We start from the raw sequence: 23,205 nt of genomic DNA, 5'->3' as shown, positions 1-23,205 counted from the left end.
GAGTGCTACCTTCTGTGAGAAGAGAGCCAGCACCATGGTGCCGTGGAGTGCACCACCCACGGCAGTAGCTGAAGGGACGACAGAAGAGAATGTGCTGGGTTCAGATTGCCGAATCAGGGACATATGCCATGAAGTAACCCTCTACAGCATCCTTCAAAGAAAACATCGGAGCACCGTGGACAGAGCCCAACCATAGGACTGCGTGTCACACAGACAACTTAGAAAGTCAGTTAGGCTTTTTTCCAGTCAGGCACTGAGTGGTTCCTCGGATCATGTCTGGTAGCTCCGCGGATTATAACAGAGAACATGGCGGCCCCGAGGGAATGGAGCCCGATGGTGTCATCGAGAGTAACTGGAATGAAATTGTTGATAACTTTGATGATATGAATTTAAAGGAGTCTCTTCTTCGAGGCATCTATGCTTATGGTTTTGAGAAGCCATCAGCTATTCAGCAGAGAGCTATTATCCCGTGTATTAAAGGGTATGATGTGATTGCTCAAGCTCAGTCAGGTACTGGCAAGACAGCCACATTTGCTATTTCCATCCTGCAACAGTTGGAGATTGAGTTCAAGGAGACCCAAGCACTAGTATTGGCCCCCACCAGAGAACTGGCTCAACAGATCCAAAAGGTAATTCTGGCACTTGGAGACTATATGGGAGCAACTTGTCATGCCTGCATTGGTGGAACCAATGTTCGAAATGAAATGCAGAAACTTCAGGCTGAAGCACCACATATTGTTGTTGGTACACCAGGGAGAGTGTTTGATATGTTAAACAGAAGATACCTTTCTCCAAAATGGATCAAAATGTTTGTTTTGGATGAAGCAGATGAAATGCTGAGCCGAGGGTTTAAGGATCAAATCTATGAGATTTTCCAAAAATTAAATACAAGTATTCAGGTGGTGTTGCTTTCTGCCACAATGCCAACGGATGTGTTGGAAGTGACCAAAAAATTCATGAGAGATCCCATTCGAATTCTGGTGAAAAAGGAAGAATTGACCCTTGAAGGAATTAAACAGTTTTATATTAATGTTGAAAGAGAGGAATGGAAGTTGGATACACTTTGTGACTTGTATGAGACACTGACGATTACACAGGCTGTTATTTTTCTCAATACAAGGCGTAAGGTGGACTGGCTCACTGAGAAAATGCATGCCAGGGATTTCACAGTTTCTGCTCTGCATGGTGACATGGACCAGAAGGAAAGAGATGTTATCATGAGGGAATTCCGATCAGGGTCAAGCCGTGCTCTGATCACTACTGACTTGTTGGCTCGTGGGATTGATGTGCAACAAGTGTCATTGGTTATAAACTATGATCTACCTACCAATCGTGAAAACTATATTCACAGGGGTCGATAGCAGCAGTTGATGACGAGATGGCGCTCAGAAACGGCGTTGACGTAATTTAGGACGTGGAATCATAAGCGAAACAGCACACTGTTTGAATAAAGAGCGAGTCGGATTGGCAGAGGGGGTCGATTTGGGAGGAAAGGTGTGGCTATAAACTTTGTTACTGAAGAAGACAAGAGGATTCTTCGTGACATTGAGACTTTCTACAATACTACAGTGGAGGAAATGCCAATGAATGTGGCTGACCTTATTTAATTCCTGGGATGAGATAGTTTGGAATGCAGTGCTCGCTGTTGCTGAATAGGCGATCACAACGTGCATTGTGCTTCTTTCTTTGGAAATATTTGAATCTTGTCTCAATGCTCATAACGGATCAGAAATACAGATTTTGATAGCAAAGCGACATTAGTCGTGAGCTCTTGTGAGGAAAGTCATTGGCTTTATCCTCTTTAGAGTTAGACTGTTGGGGTGGGTATAAAAGATGGGGTCTGTAAAATCTTTCTTCCTTAGAAATTTATTTCCTAGTTCTGTAGAAATGGTTGTATTAGATGTTCTCTATCATTTAATAATATACTTGTGGACTAAAAGATATAAGTGCTGTATAAAGTCAGCCAATTATGTTAAACTAGCATATCTACCTTTATTGTGTTTGTCATTAGCCTGAATAGAAAGGCCCTTAAAATTGATTTTTTTTAGAAAGCATTTGAATGCATTTTGTTTGGTATTATATTTATTCAATAAAGTATTTAATTAGTGCTAAGTGTGAACTCTGGACCCTGTTGCTAAGCCCCAGCAAGCAATCATCCTAGATAGGGTTAAACGTTTACCCCAGTAAAATTGCCATATTGCACATGTCTTAATGAAGTTTGAATGTTAAATAAATTGTATATTCACTTTAAAAAAAAAAAAAAAAAAGAAAGTCAGTTAGTATTAGCCAGAGAAACAGCAAAACCAAGAGAAGGAACAACTGAGACCAGTTAGGCAAAGAGAGATTTTTCTCTTTCCTTCTCTGTCTTCATTGATGTAACAGGGTGTCATGAAAAAGGGAGAGGAGGCATCCCAAAGCAGAGAACCTTCTCCACTCTGGTTTTCCATGCTCTACATCAGCACCACTCTAAATACAAGGCATCTGTTATCTGGGAGAGACGATTTTATTGATGGGCTAACTCATTAGAAAGGATTAACATCTAGTTCATTGATACAACATGACACATTTTCTTGGGGATGGATAGGATCCTGTGGAAATGGACACAAGCCAGGTGTGTTTTGCTGAGGAAGAGAAATCCAACTCAGCCTGACGCTTTTCCAAAAATGGGAGGCAGAGGGGAGCCCGCAGACAAATGTGCCCTGTGTCCCAATTCTGGCTACTGCCAACCCTGGCAAAAATGGTTCTCCGCAGGATGCAAAAGTCAGGTTTGACTTGACGGGTTGTGAGATTGGGCACCTGGTGTTTTTTGACTGAACTGTTTTTTCAGGGAATTCACTTTAAAGGTAACCCACGGAGCACCTGCAGTTGCCTGGCGTCTGTGTGTTAAGCTGGCTGATGACGCTTAACCCACATCAGGAGGCAGAAGTGATTGTTCTTCAGACAAAATAGAATTTTAACAGAAAGCAGTAAGCCAAGATGAACAGGGGGAAGTGTTGGCTCTCATTCCCCCACTTCTCCAGAATCTGTCACCCCCAAGACAGCGTAAAGTGGACACGGGAGATCCAAATCCAAAGCAACTGCATTCTGTCCCTTTCTGTAGCATCGCCAAGGGAACCTTCTCCCTACATCCCGACTCATGTGCAAAGGGGACAGCAACACCATCCCCTGTCCTCCTAGAAGTTGTCGTAGTGCCTTCTTCACAGGCTGGTTGGGAGGGTTAAGTGGAATAAGGCATCTTAAGTACTCGTTATAGCACCTAGCATAAAATACGTGCTCAATAAATACTATTATTATTGTATGATTAGCTCTGTTCCTGTTCCTCTCAGAATGACTTCCCACCAGCACAAACTCCAATAATCAATGAACCTCCAGTGCCTTAAAAAAGAGTGCCAATCCTTGTTAGGAGGGCACAGTTAACCCTTCATGATCTGATTCCATCCACGTGTTGAACCTTATCTCTTGTCACTTCTTGTTTCGAACTCTAGTTCTTTCCAGGTTGAATAACTTGCATTTTTTAATTTAATTTTTATTTTATATTGGAGTATAGGTGATTTGCAATGTTGTGTTAGTTTCACATGCACAGCTACTGAATCACTTAGCTGAATGACTTGCATTTAATTGAACGGGCCCTGCCTCTGAGCACCAGCGAGTCCTCATATATTCTGCTTCCTCTGCACGCTACACCCTGGGGAACCCTTCCCTTTTCACATTCCCGTTCACTTGCCATCTCCTGCCTGCCTTCAGCAGCCGAGAGCCAGATCCCACGGCACACTGGATCTGTGTTTACGTCCACTCTGAACTTTACCTGTTGTCCTCGACTTTTTTACTTGTCTGTGCTTTCTTAAATTTTAATGGACATACAGACAACCTGGACATCTGGTTGACATGAAAATCCTGAGTTAGTACATCTAGGTGCAGCCCAAGATTTTACATTCCTGACAGACTCCCACGTGATGTGGATGCTGCCATTACTGGACCACACTTTGAGTACCAAGGTACTAGACAGTGATCTCCTTAATATCAGGAACCCCGTCTCCTTTCGTCTTTATATCCCCAACACCCTGCCCATCTTAGGGAAACTCTTTTTCCTAAAGGTGGTTGAATGAATATATGATTGAATGAACATACCAAGACACTCTGCCCCTAATACCCGCTTGTGCAACAAGCTAGCAGCATGTTTCCTCGTCTGGAAAAGTTTTCCCTCAGCTTCCTGTTCTCTGCCCAGGACTGTGTTATAAAACATTTACTATCAATGAGATGATGACAGAGTCAGGGTAAAGTGGTAAAGACAAGCAAAAGAATGAGACAAAGAAGAAGAGAAGAGGGGAAAGAAGAAAAGGCAGAAAGGGAGTGTATAGATAAAAGGAGAGGAATCGAGAAGATTGGAGGAAGGAGAAATGCCTAATTCTTCACCTCACATAATTCCAGTTCACACATCTATTATCCTTACGTACCTGGACGTCCTCTCACATATTTTTTCCATATGCTGACCTTGATCTTCTTTACTTATTAATTTATCCATTCAACACATCTACTTTGCATCAGCCACTGAGCTAAGGATACATTCATGACTAAGAACGAACACAAACTTGGAGCTTATCGTCCGGAGGGTGGGGAGAGATATTAATTAATTAACTAAGCACTCAGTGTAAAATTACAACAATGTTAAGAGCAGAGAACTCTTCTCTAGGAAGTAGATGGTTGAGGGGAGGGTGATCAGCAATTAACTAGGTGATACAGGAGTGGAACATCGCATGTACAAAGGCACTGTGGCTAGGGTGAGCATAGTACGTTGGAGGAACCAAAGGATCAGAGGTTCTGGAGCCCTGGAAAGGAGAGTTGGCCAAAGAAGAAAGAGTCTGTGTGGTAACCAGCTCCAAGATGGCCCCAGTGATCCCTGCTTCTTGCTATTCACGCTCTTGTGTATTCATATCCCACCTTATACCAGGGTTTATCTGTGTGACCAATAGCATACAGCAGAAGCGAAGGTAGGGTAGGACATTTTCAATATTAGATTAGAAAAGGCTGTGGCTTCTCTCTTGGGCACTTTCTTGCTCTCCTCTCTCTTGGGTCACTCACTCAGGAAAGCAAGCTGCTATGTTTTGAGCAGCCCTATGGAGAGGCACAAGTGCCCAACAGTCAGTAAGGAATTGAGGCCTGGCAACAACCGTACACATAAGCACAGAAGCAGATTCTATGACCCCAGTCAAACCTTGAGATGAATGCAGCCCTGGCCAACAGCTCAACTTCAGTCTCATGAGAGACACTAAGCCAGATCCACGCAGCTGAGTCACAACTGGATTCCTAACCTTCACAAACTATGTGAGATAACATGTTTGCTGTTTGAAGCTGCTGAATTTCAGGGTAGTTTGTTACACAGCAACAGATAACTAATGCAGCCTAGGTCAGACCATGCACTACATCCCTGGCATGTTAAGGTTTGTGGGGCCTTGTAAACCCTCCCTAGTACCCTGAAGAAAAAAGATATGGTATGACAGTACCACCTCAAAAGATAGAGGGAAGCTCCTGGAAAATTTCAGGACAGTGGCAAGCCTATTGTGAACGCAGAGATAATAGTTGCACTCCTTCATTTGTTCCCCGCAGCTCATCGTAATCCACTAACCTAGGTCAAGTCCAGGGTACCATGAGCCCACATAAGTTAAAATGGAATATGTCTTATAAAAGTTTAATATCTTTTCACTGGTATTTTACATTTTTTAGTAGTTAATCATAAGATCCTAAGTTAAAGTATTAAAATTTAAGCAAACAAGAGGATAGACTCTTATAGTTGTTCCACACTGCGTAATGCGTGGGACAGAGCTACCGTCTAGGAACAGTGCCTGTGGGTTCCCCAAGGCAGAGAGAGTACATCTATGACACCTGAAGGGAAGGTCTCCAGGGGACTCAGGAGAACTGCACCCCTCTCAGCTTACTAAGGATTGTCACTTGGGAAGCCTGGAGCTGAATGTCTGGATTCTAAGGACATCTTTAATAGCTTGACATGATAGCAGCTGTAGATCCTTCAGGAATCTCCTACCTATTGGAGGGAAGGAGAGACCTTGAGGAGATAACTCACTTTCAAACTGAACCCTAAGGCAGAAAGACAAGCCTGAGGTCCTGTGAGAAGGCGTGGGCTGCTGAAGAACATTCTAGCATCTGACTTAATAAAATGGGGGGAATAAAAATAGGAGAAAGGAAGTTAAAACTAAATCTGTCAGTAAATAAAGCTGAATCAAGCTGTATTGTGCAGAAAGTAAATTCTCTTACATGTGATTAACCATAAAAATATTTAATCACCAGTGAGCTTTAACGATATGTAGCAGAAATTTTATAATAAGTGAAGAATTTTCTATTAAATATTTCCATATCAGTCTCTTTCTGGGGGAAAAAAAATTCCATTAGGGTCATAACCATCAAACTAGAAATTCCTTTCTTTTGGTTTAGAACTTGGAATCAAAAGACATCAGAAATAAATCTTCTTGGGAAAAAAATTGTTTGAAGTTCTTTTCATCTTGGTAAAATTAGGATAACATGCCATTTTGGCCTGGGTAGAGAGAAGAGGAATCTCTGTGTTTTTGAAAAAACACTGAAACCTTGCTCTCCAGAGCATGGCAACACATCATGGCACCTCCACTGATTTTAAGAGTGGTCGGACTTCTTTCACCTAGGAGCTAGGTCTTTTATGAAACTTCATGGGTATTTTTCCATAGGACCATTGGTTCAGTATTCATCTGCACGTGTTATTCAAATGTATCTTATTTGGGTGTATTCAAATGTCCGTACGATAATTTCCAGGCTCTATTAGAACCCAGAAATATGCTTTCCACACACTGGCACTTTCCCCAACCAGTGCTCAGCTTACAGGAATGTTCCTTTCACCAATGGTTGCAAATTTGTCAATAACAAAAATTAAGAATTAAAATGTCAAGGACGATAGTTAGCTTCTGAATAAAGCCCATCACTTTCTCCTGTGTGTGTTCACATTCCCACTGTGTTAGTCAGGATAAGACAGGCTATGCTGTAGTAACAAGAACAAAAATAAAAAACTGGAATCTCAGTGACTTCATGAATAAAGGTTTATTTCTTAATCATATTCAGTCCATCGTCCTCCATTCTGTGACTCTGCCAGCTGGAACACGTGGCTGCAGGTCAAAGTAGCAGGCGAAGAGAGAGATGGAGATGACACACAGACTCTTTAATTGCTTTAGCCAGGAGTGACATGTGTCACTTCCAGTCAGAGTTCCTTAGCCAGAAATAATCACACTTCCGAGCCTAGCTTCAAGGGACTGTGGGAAACGTAGGAGTGGACGTGGCGATTTAGTGAGCATTACAGTCAGACCCACAGAATAAAATAACCTCTCTGAAAAATAGAATAGAACTGATACTCAGTGGGGAGAGGGGCAGCACAGATGTGCACATCCTCCGACTCACATGCTCACCACCTTCCCCAGACCCTTGCACCTAAGGCTGGAGCTCACGTGGTCCGTGAAATGACAAGGGGGACTACTGGTGCTTCCAGAACAGCCTCTGAGCAAGGCAGGGCATCTTCTTGGCAGTAATGGCTTTGAGATGACAGGCAGCACATACCAGGACAGAGAAGGAAAGAGAACCGGGCCAAACTCCTGCTTCAATTCTTGTGTTCCAGCTCACCTTTTCATCAGAGGCACAAGATTTTTAGTTTCAATAATTAAGCACAATGCTTTTCTTCAGAGACAGAGAGTGCCTACCCGAACTATACTTGGAAGGAGGAGTTTATCATGCACAAATATATATGGTACATGCTGGATGACTCGGAAGCAAGGAAGGAAAAGGCCGTGTCGGCGCCACATTACAAGGAAAGCGAAGGTGTAGCACATGACCTGCCCCGGGGTGTGGAGTGGTGGCTGTGTGGGGTGTTCCACAGTCTCCCGTGGTACCTGCCTGCATCCCTAAGACTGATGAAGCGAGGAGTCAACCGTAGCCTACGTAGACCTCTGGCGGGCATTTGCGGTCATTGCACCTGCATTATTCGTGCGTACCCTGGACTTTTTGCCACGGGAAGAAGCTTCTTGCGAAGACCAGAACTGGACAACGCCTTAGAGATGGTCAAGTGTGAACTCCTCTCATCTTACAGAAGAGGAAGATCAAATTTTGCAGAATGGGGTGTTTCAGAGGCTGACTTTAAGCCTGAAATAACTTAGATCCCTCCAGCTCTTCAGGCGGCCAGTAGGTGGACAGGTTCCTTCTTAGCGACTTACACGTTTGCTCTAACCCTCATCACAGCCCTGAGAGGTGGGTATTATTATTCCCCAAAGAAACTCATCCTAGGTCGCACAGCGAATAGCAAGAGTTCTTCTACCCCTTCCTTCTCTTTCCCTTTTTCTCTCCTCCATGCTTCCCAGTCATACTAGAGGTCTGTATGGCCTGTGCTGCTTCATCCAGGTGCCTGGATATCGGAAAGGCAGCAGCAGCAGACTCTGCTTTCCTGTAAGTGGGCTTTCCTGACATGGTGGCAAAGGTGGCCACTGGCAGCTTCAGACCTTCCTGCCACCACTTTAACCAGACCAGTTGAGAAGAAAACTTCTTTGTTGAGTGATCACCGACACGCCTGCACAGGCTCTCGTGGGCCAGACCTGGGCCACGGGTGACCACATCTGAACTCACGGGATGGGATCAGCCCCAGGTGGATCATGTGCTTCCCTAACTATATATTAAACGGGCAAAAATATATATATTCCTACATTCTAAGAAGTAGAGAGGTGACACCCACCCTCTGCTCTCCTGGGCGTTTTCAGGTCAAGGTCCCTTCACACTGTAGCTTAAAATTCCTCAGCCGTGGAGCTATTCTTCCAGGGCAAATTTGGGGTAATCCATAAAGGGTAGATGGAACTCTCTCTCCCTTGCCCCTGACTCAAAAGACTTGTGTATTCCTTCTGCTCTCTGCTGTTCGGATTGGAGTTAGTGCTGTTCACGGCTTTCGCTGAGAAAAGGAAAACTTTCTAGACTTTGTATTGTCTGGAAGAATCTATGACATTATTGAAAAGTATTTTACCCCATCAGTGTCTCCTCCATTCCACTACAGATGACTTCATCTTGCAGAGGCTTGACTAAAAAAGTCTTTCTTTTATCAAGAAAAGGCTGCCTTGGCCAAAACACACAGCAGGAAGACTCACTGCTGCCTAATTCTTTCATGCCCCCTATGGTTCAATTACACCAAGTTACCCATAGCTTCAAAACGTACACTTTAAAAAAGAGAAGACTGACATTCGCATTTTTATCTAGTGGTTCGTGAACAGTAAGTGGGCCATAAGAGCTCGTTCTACATTTTGAAACCCTAAAATGGGTGGATCAAAAACTGGGAGAACAAAAATCTAAAAACAGTTTAGGCAACGAGGTCAAGAAAGCCAGGCAGTTATGTCGAGGAAACTGTTTTTCCACCTGAAAAGCAGAGTGCATCCAAGTTCTCTGAAGCCAGACTGAGCGATTCATCGAGTAGCTTCACTTCATCTTAGAATGAGTGATAAATGATATGGTCACCCGAAGGTCTTTGGAAGAGTCAACTTTTTAAGGATAAGAAATCATCTGATGATAATGGTTCTGTTCGAACCCACATTTCAGGGTCAGCAAGAAAACCACAGGCTCTATCATGACTCCGTTGAAAGATTTTTACAGTAAATTAGCCAAGGTATGGGATACACTGCCTTCATTCTCAACGCCCTCCACTTCTTTGGAAAAATAGATTCTAACACTTCACTCAGATGGGCAAGGAACTGGATGTGACAATTAGAAAATTTTGAAAAAATAGGAGCTACTACAGGTAGCTTTTTAGACAGTCATTGAAACCACACCCAATTTTAAGGTCACATTATTGTTTTCTGCCTTGTCTCCTTTTTTTTTAAATTTATTGAAGCATAGTTGATTTACAATGTTGTGTTAATTTCTGCTGTACAGCAGAGTGACTCCGTTATACATATATGCATACTTTTTCATATTCTCTTCCATTATGGTTTATCACAGGATACTGAATATAGTTCCCTGTGCTATACAGTAGGACCTTGTTGTTTATCCATCCTCAGTATCATAGCTGGCATCTGCTAACCCCAAACCCCCACTCCACCCCTCTCCCCTTGGCAACCACAAGTCTGTTCTCTATGTCTGTGAGTCTGTTTCTGTTTTGTAGATAAGTTCATTTGTGTCGTATTTTAGATTCCACATATAAGGGATATCATATGGTATTTGTCTTTCTCTGTCTGACTGACTTCACTTAGTATGATCATCTCTAGGTCCATCCATGTTGCTTCAAATGGCATTATTTCATTCTTTTTTATGGCTGAGTGGTATTCCATTGCATATATGTGCCACATCTTCTTTATCCATTCATCTGTTGATGGACATTTTGGTTGTTTCCATGTCTTGGCTATTGTAAATAGTGCTGCTATGAACATAGGGTTGCCTGTATCTTTCTGAATTAAAGTTTTGTCTGGATATACGCCCAGGAGTGGGATTGCTGGATCATATGATAACTCTATTTTTAGTTTTTTTTTTTTTTTTTTTTTTTTTAGTTTTTTAAGGAACGTCCATACTGTTCTCCATAGTCGCTGCACCAATTTACATTCCCACCAACAGTGTAGGAGGGTTCCCTTTTCTCCACACCCTCCCCCAGCATTTATTATTTGTAGACGTTTTGATGATGGCCATCCTGGCCAGTATGAGGTGATACCTCACTGTAGTTTTGATTTGCATTTCTCTAATAATTAGTGATGATACTTGTCTCCTTTTCAAGTAAGAGTAATTGGGTTGAAGACATGGCTTTGCAAAGTTTGCCTGAAGCAAACTTGTAGTCTGTAAAGGAATCAAGGAGTCTCCTTCAGCCAACATGCCTACCCAACAGCACCAGTGCATTATGTAAGGCATGCTAGCTTTGGCTTTGGGCATGCCTGGTATCAGAAAGTTTTATGACACCCTGGAAAGCTCCAAGTCCACTGAATATCTTGTTGACATTTGATCTCTCCACGTTGGGGTTCTTCATTGCTAAAGAACTTCATCTATGCTGTGATTTATTAACTATTCAGATTCGTATTCCTACCTTTTAGATCATCCTGAGTACATTTAAAAATATTAGCAATTCATATTCCACAGCACAGAGTTACAGTTTGTAAGAATATTAACTGCATCTGAAAGGAAAACGCACCAGACCCATGGAGGGAGCAAAATACTCGTGAATGAAAACCTGTACTCCTGGGAGATACTCTCATTATTCAGCTGAAGAGATCATCTGTGGAAGAACCTAGAAGATAAACTGACGCAAGTGATATATGCACCTCCAGAAAACCCTACACAGTGAGTTTATAGGGTCATTATATTTGTCCCTAAGAAAATCAGCTTATAAAACCAATTTTACAAGACCCATGGGCTATTTCACTATTTCAATTACATTTTAGTTTCATGGCTGAATTAATAATGAATGATGGTTATGGTTTGAGAAAGATTATAAATACCTGAGGTGATATTTTCAGGAGGTCACAATATTTTAATAGCTATGTGTGATTATTCTCATTTTCACAGATGAAACATATGGCCCACAAAATAGTAACTGCAACTGAAAATAGCCTGGAAAATAATTTTTTCTCTTGAAAATGTGACCACCACTATAACATATTCAGAAGAAGTGGGCATCCCATAGGACATACCTTGGTCTCCGCCCAAAGGAATTTATTCCTGTACTGACATTGAAAATGATCTTGTAAAAGAACATCTCATCTATAAATAGGCCCCTCTGAACACATAGCAGCAATATATTAGAGTGGAACTTGAGTGGACTTTTTTAAAGCATTGGTAACAATGAAACTTTCAGGGAGGTGAGACTAAGAAAAAATAAGAGGATCTATCACTACACTTTTTCATTGGTTTGGAAATTTTCCCATCCATTTAAATGATTCTGATGTGCCAAGCACGAGCTAATAACTTTGTCATAAACCTTGACCTTGTCAGCTATCGGCATCTTCTGCCTATTCCCTAAAACTTACACGCTCCTCGTCTCTCCCTGCCTTTTAGCTACATTTTCCTAACCTGATTGATCTACACACCTCTTCCTTCCCTCCCACCATCTTCCACAAAACCACCTGTACTACTCAAAGTTCTCTCTTGGAAATTAGCTCCCCCAAAGCGTCCCACCTTAACCCCACTTGGCGTGATCAATCTCTTACTTCAAGGGCCTCTGAGAACTTCCTTTAATTTAACAAAATCCGACTTTACACTGGGTAGAATATTGTCCACTCACAGAGGCCTTCCCTAACACGTCAGTCTAATGATGGACTCTGTCACTGCATTCGGATCATTTGCTTCATTGCATCTTTCACGAGTCAGAGCTGTGTTTTTATGTTTATTTACTTGACTATTATACACTCCCAGATACACTGCAAGCTTCATGAAAGAGAAATCCTGTTACGTTCATTGTTCTGTATCCAACACCTACCACAGTTCCTAATATATAGTAGGTACCTGAGGAAATGAATAAATGAAGCCATTGTCCTAAAAATTTTTCCCTTTTTGTTTTATTGGACGCAGATTATTCAATCACCAGTGTGTCTTCCTGAATATTCTGTAACACCCCCTCCATTACTATGCATAGGCAGTCATTCAAAACATGATGAAGAAAACACCTATATTCTTACTCTAGCAGTATTAACTGTTACATGCCTATTAGGTACCAAGCAGAAAACTAAATGGTGAAAAACATTGTGTCTGAGGCTCTCAAAGTGGCATCTTAGGACCCCCGTTGACATATTATTAAGGGTCTGCAAAGTCTGGAAATTTTTTTTTTTGCTGTTGTGTGTTCATTTAAATAATAACCTAAAGTTTTAATATGCCACATTGTGGATCATCAGAGTGTCCTCTTTAAATCAGAAACTGTCTTTTACTTTCAGATATGTCTCTTACTTTGTTTTTTTTACAATCACTTTGGCCTCCAAGCGATTCCCCGGAGTGACAGTGTTTAACTCACAATGTGTTGATAAGCATGTCTGGCTTCCTCTGGGTTGGCATTTCTTAATGTTCAAATGACAGCAATCAGCCCACATCTGCCTTTGAAGTCAGCCTGAATTCTTGTACTAGATATAAAGGCAAAAGTTGATTTTTCAGCCATAATTTGTGTTTGAGAGACATGCTCATAGAATAAGACTTTAGTTTCTAAAGTATTTTTCACAAACCGAGACTTTATTGAACATAATGAAAATTTCATGGTGTAATGGAATGAAGTATTAGGTTAATTATCAAGGTTAATATGAAAACGGGGGAAAAAGCCCAGCTAATTTTTTGTAGAAATTGAAAGCTAATTCTAAACTTCATATAGAAATACAAGGGACTAAAATTCCTGAAGAAGAAGAAAAACAAAACTAGAGGTTTTACAGTCCTGCCTTCAAGACTTACTATAAAGTTATAGCGATCAATACAGTGTGGTATTGGCATATGATCCCCAACTATATCAACAAAACACCATAGAAACAATACAGACCCACACACCTATGGCCAAATGATTTTTGACAAAGATTCCACAACAGTCAAGTGGGGAAGGAAAATATTTTCAACAGATGACACTGGAACAAGTGACTATCCATATAAAAAAGGATGAACTTTTGGGACTTCCCTGGTGGTCCACTGGTTTAGACTTCGCCTTCCAATGCAGGGGGCGCTGGTTTGATCCCTGGTTGGTGAGCTAAGATCCCACATGCCTTGTGGCCAAAAAACCAAAAACATAAAACAGAAGTAATATTGTAATAAGTTCAATAAAGACTTTTAAAAAAATGGCCCACAGCAAAAAAAATCTTTAAAAAAAAAGGGGGTGAACTTTGACCCAAACCTCACACCATACACAAACTTTTCTCAAGAGGGATTGCAGACCTGAATAAAAAAGCCTAATGGTAAAGCTACTAGGAAAAAAAAATTAGGCCAAGATTTATTAGAATCCAAAAGTCTTCACCCTTAAAAGAAAAAAAATTGATAAATGGGACTTCATACAAATTTAAAACTTTTACTTATCAAAAGCGACCATTAAGCAAATAAAAATTCAAGCCACAGACAAGAAAAATTAAATATATATTTAATTAATATTATTTAATATATATTAAATATATATATCCAACTTGTGTCCAGAATGTGTAAAGAACTTCTACAAATCCATTACAAAAAAGACAAGCAATTGAATTAACAATGGACAATAGATTTGAACAGATATGTCAAAACAGTAGACATATTAGTGGCCAACGAAAGCATGAAAAGATGCTTCGCACTGTTAGTCGCCACGTAAATGCAAATGAAAACCACAATGAGATACCACTACATATTCACTAGAATGGCTAAACTTTTAACTTTAAATATCAAATTTTAACTTAAAAATTAAAACCCAGCAATACTAAACAAATGTTGGCAAGGATTCAGAGCAAAGGAAATTCGTACATCGCTGGCAGGAATGTAAAGTGATATGTCCATATGGCAATCTCTTAATAAAGTTAAACATAAAACTACCTCATGATCCAGCAATTCCATTCCCAGGGACTGTACAAAGGGAAAGAAAAACATATGTCCTCAGAAACACCCTATCAAGAATATTCATCACAGCTTTATTCATAATAACGCAAAACTACAAACACACCAGGTGCCCATCAGTAGGAGAATGAAAACCAAATTGTGGTATAGCTATACTATGAACTACAACTCAGCATTAAAGAAAAATTAACTACTCATGCATGCAGCAACATAGATGAATCTCGAAATCACTAGATTGGGTGAAAAAAACCAGACACCAAGAGTATATACCCTTTGATTCCATGTATATGAAGTTCCGGAACAGGCAAAACTAATCTATAGTGATAGAAATCAGAATACCATTTCCCTGGAGGAAAAGAGAATTGACAGGGAAGGTGTACAAGGGACATTTCTAAATTCTGTATCTCGATTGTGGTGTTGGTTACATAAGCGTACATACTGTCAAAACTCATCAAATTGTACACTAAAGACCAGAGCATTTTGCTCTATGTAATTATACTTCACACGCACACAAAAGAAAACAGGGGGGTAGGGGGAACAGCTGGTGTGACATTTTTTTATGACATTGTTCCACGTGTTTTTATGTTCCTTCAACTGTGGTAGCCCTGTGAAATGCTATTTTTAGAACATAAGTCATAGAGGCGGGAGCTACATCTGTTTAACCTGGTTAACGTAATACCAATCCCATTGCCAGTTACTAGTGAGGTTGGTAGGTGACGGGCAGGAGGGCAGAGGATAACTAATGCTTAAATAACGAAACCTTCCTTTTTGTGCAGAAAAAGAAATTGGCAGAAAGTGAAATAGTAAATATCTTAGAGCATTTCAATTTAAGGTGTAACACTTAGGAAGCAATCTGTACCATCCGAGTGTGCAGAACATCAGTGAAATAGCTTCTAACTGTGCAAGTCGTTTGCATTCTGTTTCTTCTGTACTTCTGTTGAGTTCAACTGGTACCATCTGTTACATGAGTTTAAAACAGATGTCTTTACCATCACCAGTGTCTTAATGTCTTAAGTTCTCTATCAGAACCGAGGAAGGGGGTGTGGCAGGTAATATACTAGTGATATTTTGATGATGCTGGAAAAGTAATACAACGTGAAGTCCTATGACCCCTTTACCCTAAAAGCAAGGCTTAAGTAAATGAAAGTGATCAGTTAGAGCTTCTAAATGATGACCAAGGAAGCTTAAGGATACAAAGTATCTTGTCGGGGCTGGCAGAGATTGCTTATAAAGAGGAGATAAAAATATCTGTGGTATTATTAGGTATCCATGGTAGGGATTTTATCTTGAGATGGAGAAGAACAAGGGCAAAACCTATTAATAAACCCCAAAGGGAGTAGAAAACAGTCAAGCAATGCACATCCATGACTTATGGGTATAGTTGGGTCATTTATAAGAGACAAAAAGAGCAGAGTAAGATGCCTCAATCCTCATTCCCACAGATGTCAATAGAGAAGAGAGGTAGCGGGGGCAGTGGGTGTCTCAAAGCCTACTGTGTTTGTGAAATCTCCCCCTAAATACCAAAGAGAACCTTCTGTGAAGGGATACATCAGAAACATGGAAAACGTGATTCATGGAAACGTCAATGACCAGGGAGACAGAAGCCGTAGTTCTTCACTCAGATTTCCACTAATAAGCTGTTGTAACTCAGGCAAGTGAAAACCGTTCCTTAAATGATGTGTACAGAGATGGCAGCGAAGCAGCATAAAAAATTATGCATCGATCCATTATACTAAAAAAGAAAGTGGAGTCATCCAGTGGAATAAGAGTATCAGATAAATGCAAATTACTGCTATTATTTTCAATAATGCTGTCCAATTCTTCTTCAAAGATCATTTCAGCTCTTATAGGCATTTTGGTATACAGATTTAAAATTTCTAGTTGTAACGAACAAGTGGTATTGTGTGCCTTTATGATGGGATAGCAGTAAAATGCAGGGAAACGCAGCACTTTGCAAATTATTTTCCGATCTGCCTCCGGACGATTTGCCCACAGACAGAAAAGGCTTACAGTGAATCTCAATTCAAATATCTGATGTAAAATGTCATAGCTAAGACAGTGTGGAACAGAATCAACAAATATACCTATACAGTTTGCATAGAAATCACGTATTAGCATGTTTTTTCAAATTAATCAACAGAATAAAAGTAATAAGTATATAGGTGTTCATGCAGCGATAACCAAGATAACAGAAAACTGAAAATAACATACACCTACCATTAGGGGAGTAGTTAAGAAAGTCATGATACTTCAATTAAATTAAATGCCATTAAAAAATAATGCTATAACCTATAAGGGAAAAGAATCTAAAAAAGAATGGATATCTGAGTGTATAACTGAATCACTTTGCTGTACACCCGAAACTAACACAACATTGTAAACCAACAATACTTCTATTTTAAATAATTAATTAATTAATTTAAAACTAAATAAATAAAAGCTATAAATCAGGCTAAAAGTAGCTAAATACTAAAAGTATATATATATTACTGAAAATCATAAAATACCATGGGAAACGTACAGTTAAGTGACTAAAGCAAGATTCTAAATTATATGTATCTATGATGCCAATACGTAAGATATAGATAGATAGATAGATAGATAGATATACACAAAGACACAGGGAGACATTTAGGAATTGACATAATCAATTTTTTTCTTTTTTAAATAATGATAATTCTGGGCTTCCTTGGTGGCGCAGTGGTTAAGAATCCGCTTGCCAATGCAGGGAACACGGGTTCGAGCCCTGGTCCAGGAAGATCCCACATGCTGCAGAGTAACTAAGCCCATGCACCACAGCTACTGAACCTGTGCTTTAGAGCCCACAAGCCACAATTACTGAGCCCACATTCCACAACTACTGAAGCCCACACGCCTAGAGCCCGTGCTCCACAACAAGAGAAGCCACTGCAATGAGAAGCCCGCACACCAAAACAAAGAGTAGCCCCCGGCCGCTACAACTAGAGAAAGCCCATGTGCAGCAATGAAGACCCCAATGCAGCCAAAAATAAATAAGTAAATAAATATTTTTTAAAATGATATTTCTATTTTACATTGTTTTATAATAAATAAGCATTTGTAAATTTGGAATTGAAGCACAATAATGATATTTCATTCATTTAAAATGTTGACTCTAATATTAGATATAGTGCTAAATCCTTTACATACATTATCTATTCCCCCAATCCAATCAAACCCCCAAGATAGCCAGTAATAATAATTCAGGGCATATCTTGCTACATCTCTATGTTGGTAAGCAAACACATGCGTGTGAGCCAGAGGGTCTATTTTTTTCTACGAAACTTACATCATACTCTATATTTTACCTTGAAGATTGTTTTCCCCCCTTCCTCAGTAACATCTCTCTGCATGTCCCTAAGTCAATATATATAGCTGTAATCCATTTTCCTAGTGCTCACTCATGGTAAGGATTTGCATGATTAATTCAGCCATTTTTCTAGTGAATAACATCAAGTTGTTTCCAGTTGCACCACTACAAGAAAAAGTTGCCTGCATATTCCTATAGCTCTACCATATGTCATGGTGTGTTTAATCCTGTAGGATAGATTCCCATAGCTGGAGTTGCTGGGCTAAAGACATATCCATGTTTTCATTTCTACAAATAGTAAAAGATAGCTTTCCATAAAGGTTCTACATTCACCTTCCCAAAGCAGTGCTCAAATGTGTTTTCCCAGAATGTCACCAGTACTGAATGTTACCAACCTTTCATTGTTTGCAACTGGACAAGGGAAAAATTGTACTACAACTCTGCATTCCCTTGAACACTAACAAGGTTAAGCCTCCTATCATTAATTTCTTTTTTTTTAACATCTTTATTGGAGTATAATTGCTTTACAATGGTGTGTTAGTTTCTGCTTTATAACAAAGTGAATCAGTTATACATATACATATGTTCCCATATCTCTTCCCTCTTGCGTCTCCCTCCTCCCACCCTCCCTATCCCACCCCTCCAGGCGGTCACAAACCACCTAGCTGATCTCCCTGTGCTATGCGGCTACTTCCCACTAGCTATCTATTTTACGTTTGGTAGTGTATATATGTCCATGCCACTCACACTTTGTCCCAGCTTACCCTTCCCCCTCCCCGTATCCTCAAGTCCATTCTCTAGTAGGTCTGTGTGGAATATTACTCAGCCGTAAAAAGAAACGAAATTGAGTTATTTGTAGTGACGTGGATGGACCTACAGTCTGTCATACAGAGCGAAGTAAGTCAGAAAGAGAAAAACAGGGCTTCCCTGGTGGCGCAGTGGTTGAGAGTCCGCCTGCCGATGCAGGGGATGCGGGTTCGTGCCCCGGTCTGGGAAGATCCCACATGCCGCGGAGCGGCTGGGCCCGTGAACCATGGCCGCTGAGCCTGCGCGTCCGGAGCCTGCGCGTCTGGAGCCTGTGCTCCGCAACAGGAGAGGCCACAATAGTAAGAGGCCCGCGTACCGCAAAAAAAAAAAAAAAAAAAAGAAAGAGAAAAACAAATACCGTATACTAACACATATATATGGAATCTAAGAAAAAAAAAAAAGGTCATGAAGAACCTAGGGGTAAGACAGGAATATCATTAGTTTCTTTACATTTGCATTTTAGTTTCTATAAGTATGAACATTCTTTTCTAGTGTGTTGTTTTCACAATCAATTTCTGGGAGTTCTTTGAAAACCGCAGGTATTGAGTTTTTGCCTGTCATATATACTGTGCATATTTGACTCAATCTAATTCTTGTCTTTTGGTTTTTTGGTATGCATTTTTTTCATTCAGAAATATATATATATATATTTTGTGGTACACGGGCCTCTCACTGTTGTGGCCTTTCCCGTTGTGGAGCACAGGCTCCGGACACGCAGGCTTAGTGGCCATGGCTCACGGGCCCAGCCACTCCGCGACATGTGGGATCCTCCCAGACAGGGGCACAACCCCGTGTCCCCTGCATCAGCAGGCAGACTCCCAACCACTGCGCCACCAGGGAAGCCCCAGAAATATTTTTAAATGTGTATGACTTTTGACCATTTTCTTGATTGCCTCTAAGATTCCTGTCTTAATTCCTGATCTCTGCTCACCCACAAGGTTATAGAAGTATTTTCCTAAATTTTCTTCTAATACTCAGAAAGATTTCATTTTACATTGGGATTTATTAACCTACTTGGCATATAATTTTACAAGTGGTTTAAGGTCAGAGTTTATAATAGTTTACTTCCAAATGGATAGCAAAATAATGTCAACAGTTAATAATCTTTTTTCTACTGAATTGTAATGCCAGCTTTTCCAGTATCAATTTCTCCTGTATTCTTGCATATGTGTTGAGAGTCTTTACTATGTTCCATTGTTCTGGTTACTATTTCTCATGCCACTGACATTCTGTTTTGATTACTGTAGATTTATTATAAGCTTTATATGGTAACACAAGATTCCTCCCCCTGATTATTCATCTTCTGAAACATAAATTCTGTTAGCAAATCTCACTCAGTTCTTCTTCCACCTAAGTTTTTAAAATACTTGTTCTAATTGGAATTAGAAATGTCTTTCTTTTGGATTCTGATAGGAACTGTTTTGCGTTTACGTAAGTGTTTGGGAAATAATGACATTTGTATAACTCTGAGTCTTCCCAAAAGTATTTACATGGCATGGTTCTCCATTTATTCAGGTGTTGTGCCATGTCCTTCAATAAAATATTAAGTTCCAGGAATTCCCCGGCGGTCCAATGGTTAGGGCTCTGTGCTTTCACTGCTGAGGGCCTGGGTTCGACCCCTGGTGGGGGAACTAAGATCCCGCAAGCCGCATGGCGCAGCCAAAAAAAAAAAAAGTTAAGTTCCTTATCCTTACTGAAATAGTCGTAGGTATTGTATAGCTCGAAGTAACATTTTAAATGCAATTTGTTATCCATTTCAAGTTAGAAACTGATGCTTTATACCTGTCTTGTGCCCTGTTCCTACATATTTGTTCCTATATGCATAGTGAGGAACAGGTCAGCAGGTGGACCAGGCCAGTTATGTGCCAGGAAGCACCTCTTCCATCTCGGAGTTGTATAATGTACAGTTTGATTACTGGGTGAGGAATAGTACAAAATGCCCAGGCATTAACACAGACCCCATGCATTGGACCTAATGTCTCCAGACTGCCAGATCAGCCGAGTCTGAGTATTGTCCTAGGCAGAGTTCTGTGCTACCAGAATGGGGACATTTCCCAGAGGCCCCTGGAATCTTGCTAACAAGCCCTAAACTGACTATGGCAAATGTTCACATCATCTCTTGAAAAAGTCTCTTCTCTGTTGGTTTTTTTTTGGTTTTTTTTGTTTTTGTTTTGTTTTGTTTTTTTCCAATTTATGTTTGGCTGCATTGGGTCTTTGTTGCTGCGCACGGGCTTTCTCTAGTTGTGGTGAGCGGGGGCTACTCTTCGTTGTGATGTGCGGGTTTCTCATTGCAGTGGCTTCTCTTGTTGTGGAGCACGGGCTCTAGGCACATGGGCTTCAGTAGTTGTGGCACGTGGGCTCAGTAGTTGTGGCTCGCGGGCTCTAGAGCACAGGCTCAGTAGTTGTGGCGCACAGGCTTAATTGGTCTGCGGCATATGGGATCTTCCTAGACCAGGGCTGGAACCCATGTCCCCTGCATTGGCTGGTGGATTCTTAACCACTGCACCACCAGGGAAGTCCTCTCTGTTGGTTTTTGAAGCTATTAAGGGTGTGTGTGTGTGTGTGTGTGTGTGTGTGTTTCTAATATAAAGCCACTTTTCGAATCTACCATAGGGAGAAAAATCAGCAACCTGATCAAAACTTGATTTAAAAAAAACACACTAAAGAAATTTAACCTAAATGTCTAAAAACATATAAATGTTTTTTAACATTTTTATATTAAACATATTTTATGTTAAATAAGCTATAGTAAGTACATCCATATAGAGGAATCTGATACATCTATACAAAAGAATCTTATTCAGTCTATATAAAATATATTTCTAAGAACATTTCATGACATTTCAAATGCTCATGCTAACATATTAAGTTCAATAGAAACCTTTCAAAACTGCATATTTAGTTTGACGTTATTTTGGGAGAAAATGTGAGAGACAGAATAGGTGGGAATTACATATATACTAATATGTGTAGAGGGATCATAGTACTTTTTACATGTGTGTAAAAGGATTCTACTTCCTTTTACTTTCCAGATTTTCTATTGAATACAATAAACATAATCAGATGGAAAAAGACAGAACTTATTTAAGATGCACTGCCTTTTACATTCATACTTAACAGGATAGGTAAAGATATTTTTCCTTTAATTTTGTCTTTTTTCCCCTCGTTTACAATATATATATTAGTTTCCTAGGACTGTCATAACAAAGTACCACAAACTGGGTGGCTTAAAACTACAGAAATGTATTCTCTCACAGTTCTCGAGGCGAGAAATTTGACATCAAGGTGTCAGCAGGGCCACACTCCCTCTGAGCGCTGTAGGGGAGGATCCTTTTTGCCTCTTCTAGCTTCTGATGGTTGCCAGCAATCCTTGGCTCGTAGACACATCACTCCAGTCTCTGTCTCCATCTTCACATGGCTCTCTTCCCTGTGTCTGTGTCCAAACTTCCCTCTTCTTATAAGGACACCAGTCGTTGGATTAAGGCACACTCTAATCCTCTATGACCTCATCTTAACTTGATTCCACCTGCAAAGACCCTATTTCCAAACAAGGTCACATTCACAGATTCTAGGGGTTAGGATTTCAACATATCTTTAGGAGGGACACAATTCAACCATAAGAGTCTACCCTGTGGCTCCCCAAAATTCACATCCTTCCCACATGGAAAATCCATTCACCCTATCTTAAAATCCCCCAAAGTCTCTTTTTTCTTTCTCTCCCTCTCTCCTACATTCTTGTGGTTGATTCTATAAACTAAATACAAGCATGACTGTGATACAACTCTATTGGACAACCAGAGCCCATATAACCAGACTTCTATTGACTGAAATTAAAGCAGAATAGATCAATCCAGACCTTTGCTCCCAGACAAAACCACTATTTCTGTCAGCAGTATAAAGCCCAGGGTGAAGTCCTTACTTGGTGAAGCCCTCATCTCTCCCAAAAACCACGGAACAATTTTATCAAGTGCTTTCTAGGCTAACACATATAATGTGGATCAGCCATCCAAGCCTCTGAGCATTACTTGGACTATTTGGCCACCAAGCAGCGCTCCCTGATTTTAAAATCACACTGCTCAGCCAAATGTTTCCAGGTCTGCAGAAAAATTAACATCTCCCCTTCAGGAAAGGAGTTATAATTCACAGTTCAGCCCTGACCACAGCATGAGCTAATTAACCAACCTTGGAAACAAAATAGAGCTGTTTTTATTTTATTTTAAACCTGTTTAATAAAAGTGATATGCGTAGCTGCTGACGCAGTAGCCACTGCCAGGAAATTATGATGAACATAAATTAGCAGCGTAGTTTGTCTGACCCAGAGGTAAGCAAGTTTTCTGATTGATTTGTTTTTAAAACAGAAATCAAAGTCGTCGAGGCAAAAGTTACATGCAAAAAGGCTGAGGCATTGATACAGAACCCGAAAAATAAAGTTTGGGGAAATTAAGGGAACAGACCACGATGTTGGATTCAAGTCATAAGTCCCAAATTTGACGGAAATGTAGCGTAAAAGGAGGAAGAGTAAACTCCACTTCAGAAAAAGCACTAAA

General features: G+C 40.4%; 1 protein-coding gene across 2 annotated transcripts; it reads left to right on the top strand.

Moving 5' to 3' along the window:
* The first annotated feature begins 272 nt into the window (after positions 1–272).
* Positions 273–1,607, top strand: LOC136142583 (eukaryotic initiation factor 4A-II-like). Of its 2 annotated transcripts, XM_065900837.1 has the most exons (3): positions 273–565; positions 605–1,353; positions 1,456–1,607. In XM_065900837.1, exons 1-3 carry the CDS (start codon positions 273–275, stop codon positions 1,605–1,607), a joined length of 1,194 nt encoding a protein of 397 aa, XP_065756909.1. The 2 variants fall into 2 exon arrangements, with proteins under 2 accessions (XP_065756909.1, XP_065756908.1); XM_065900836.1 differs by having other exon boundaries at positions 273–1,353.
* Positions 1,608–23,205: the final 21,598 nt, after the last annotated feature.

Source organism: Phocoena phocoena, chromosome X (genome assembly GCF_963924675.1).
Source record: "Phocoena phocoena chromosome X, mPhoPho1.1, whole genome shotgun sequence".
NCBI classification, from domain to species: domain Eukaryota; kingdom Metazoa; phylum Chordata; class Mammalia; order Artiodactyla; family Phocoenidae; genus Phocoena; species Phocoena phocoena.
Note: the sequence above shows the minus strand (reverse complement) of the source record. Positions and strands in the feature narration are given on the sequence as shown.

Bases quoted from the DNA above. Each gene is read 5' to 3' on its own strand.
- LOC136142583 (XM_065900836.1), top strand. From the start codon at position 273: ATGTCTGGTAGCTCCGCGGATTATAACAGAGAACATGGCGGCCCCGAG. The intron at 1,354-1,455 runs GTCGATAGCAGC...TTGAATAAAGAG, and splicing joins TGAAAACTATATTCACAGGG to CGAGTCGGATTGGCAGAGGG.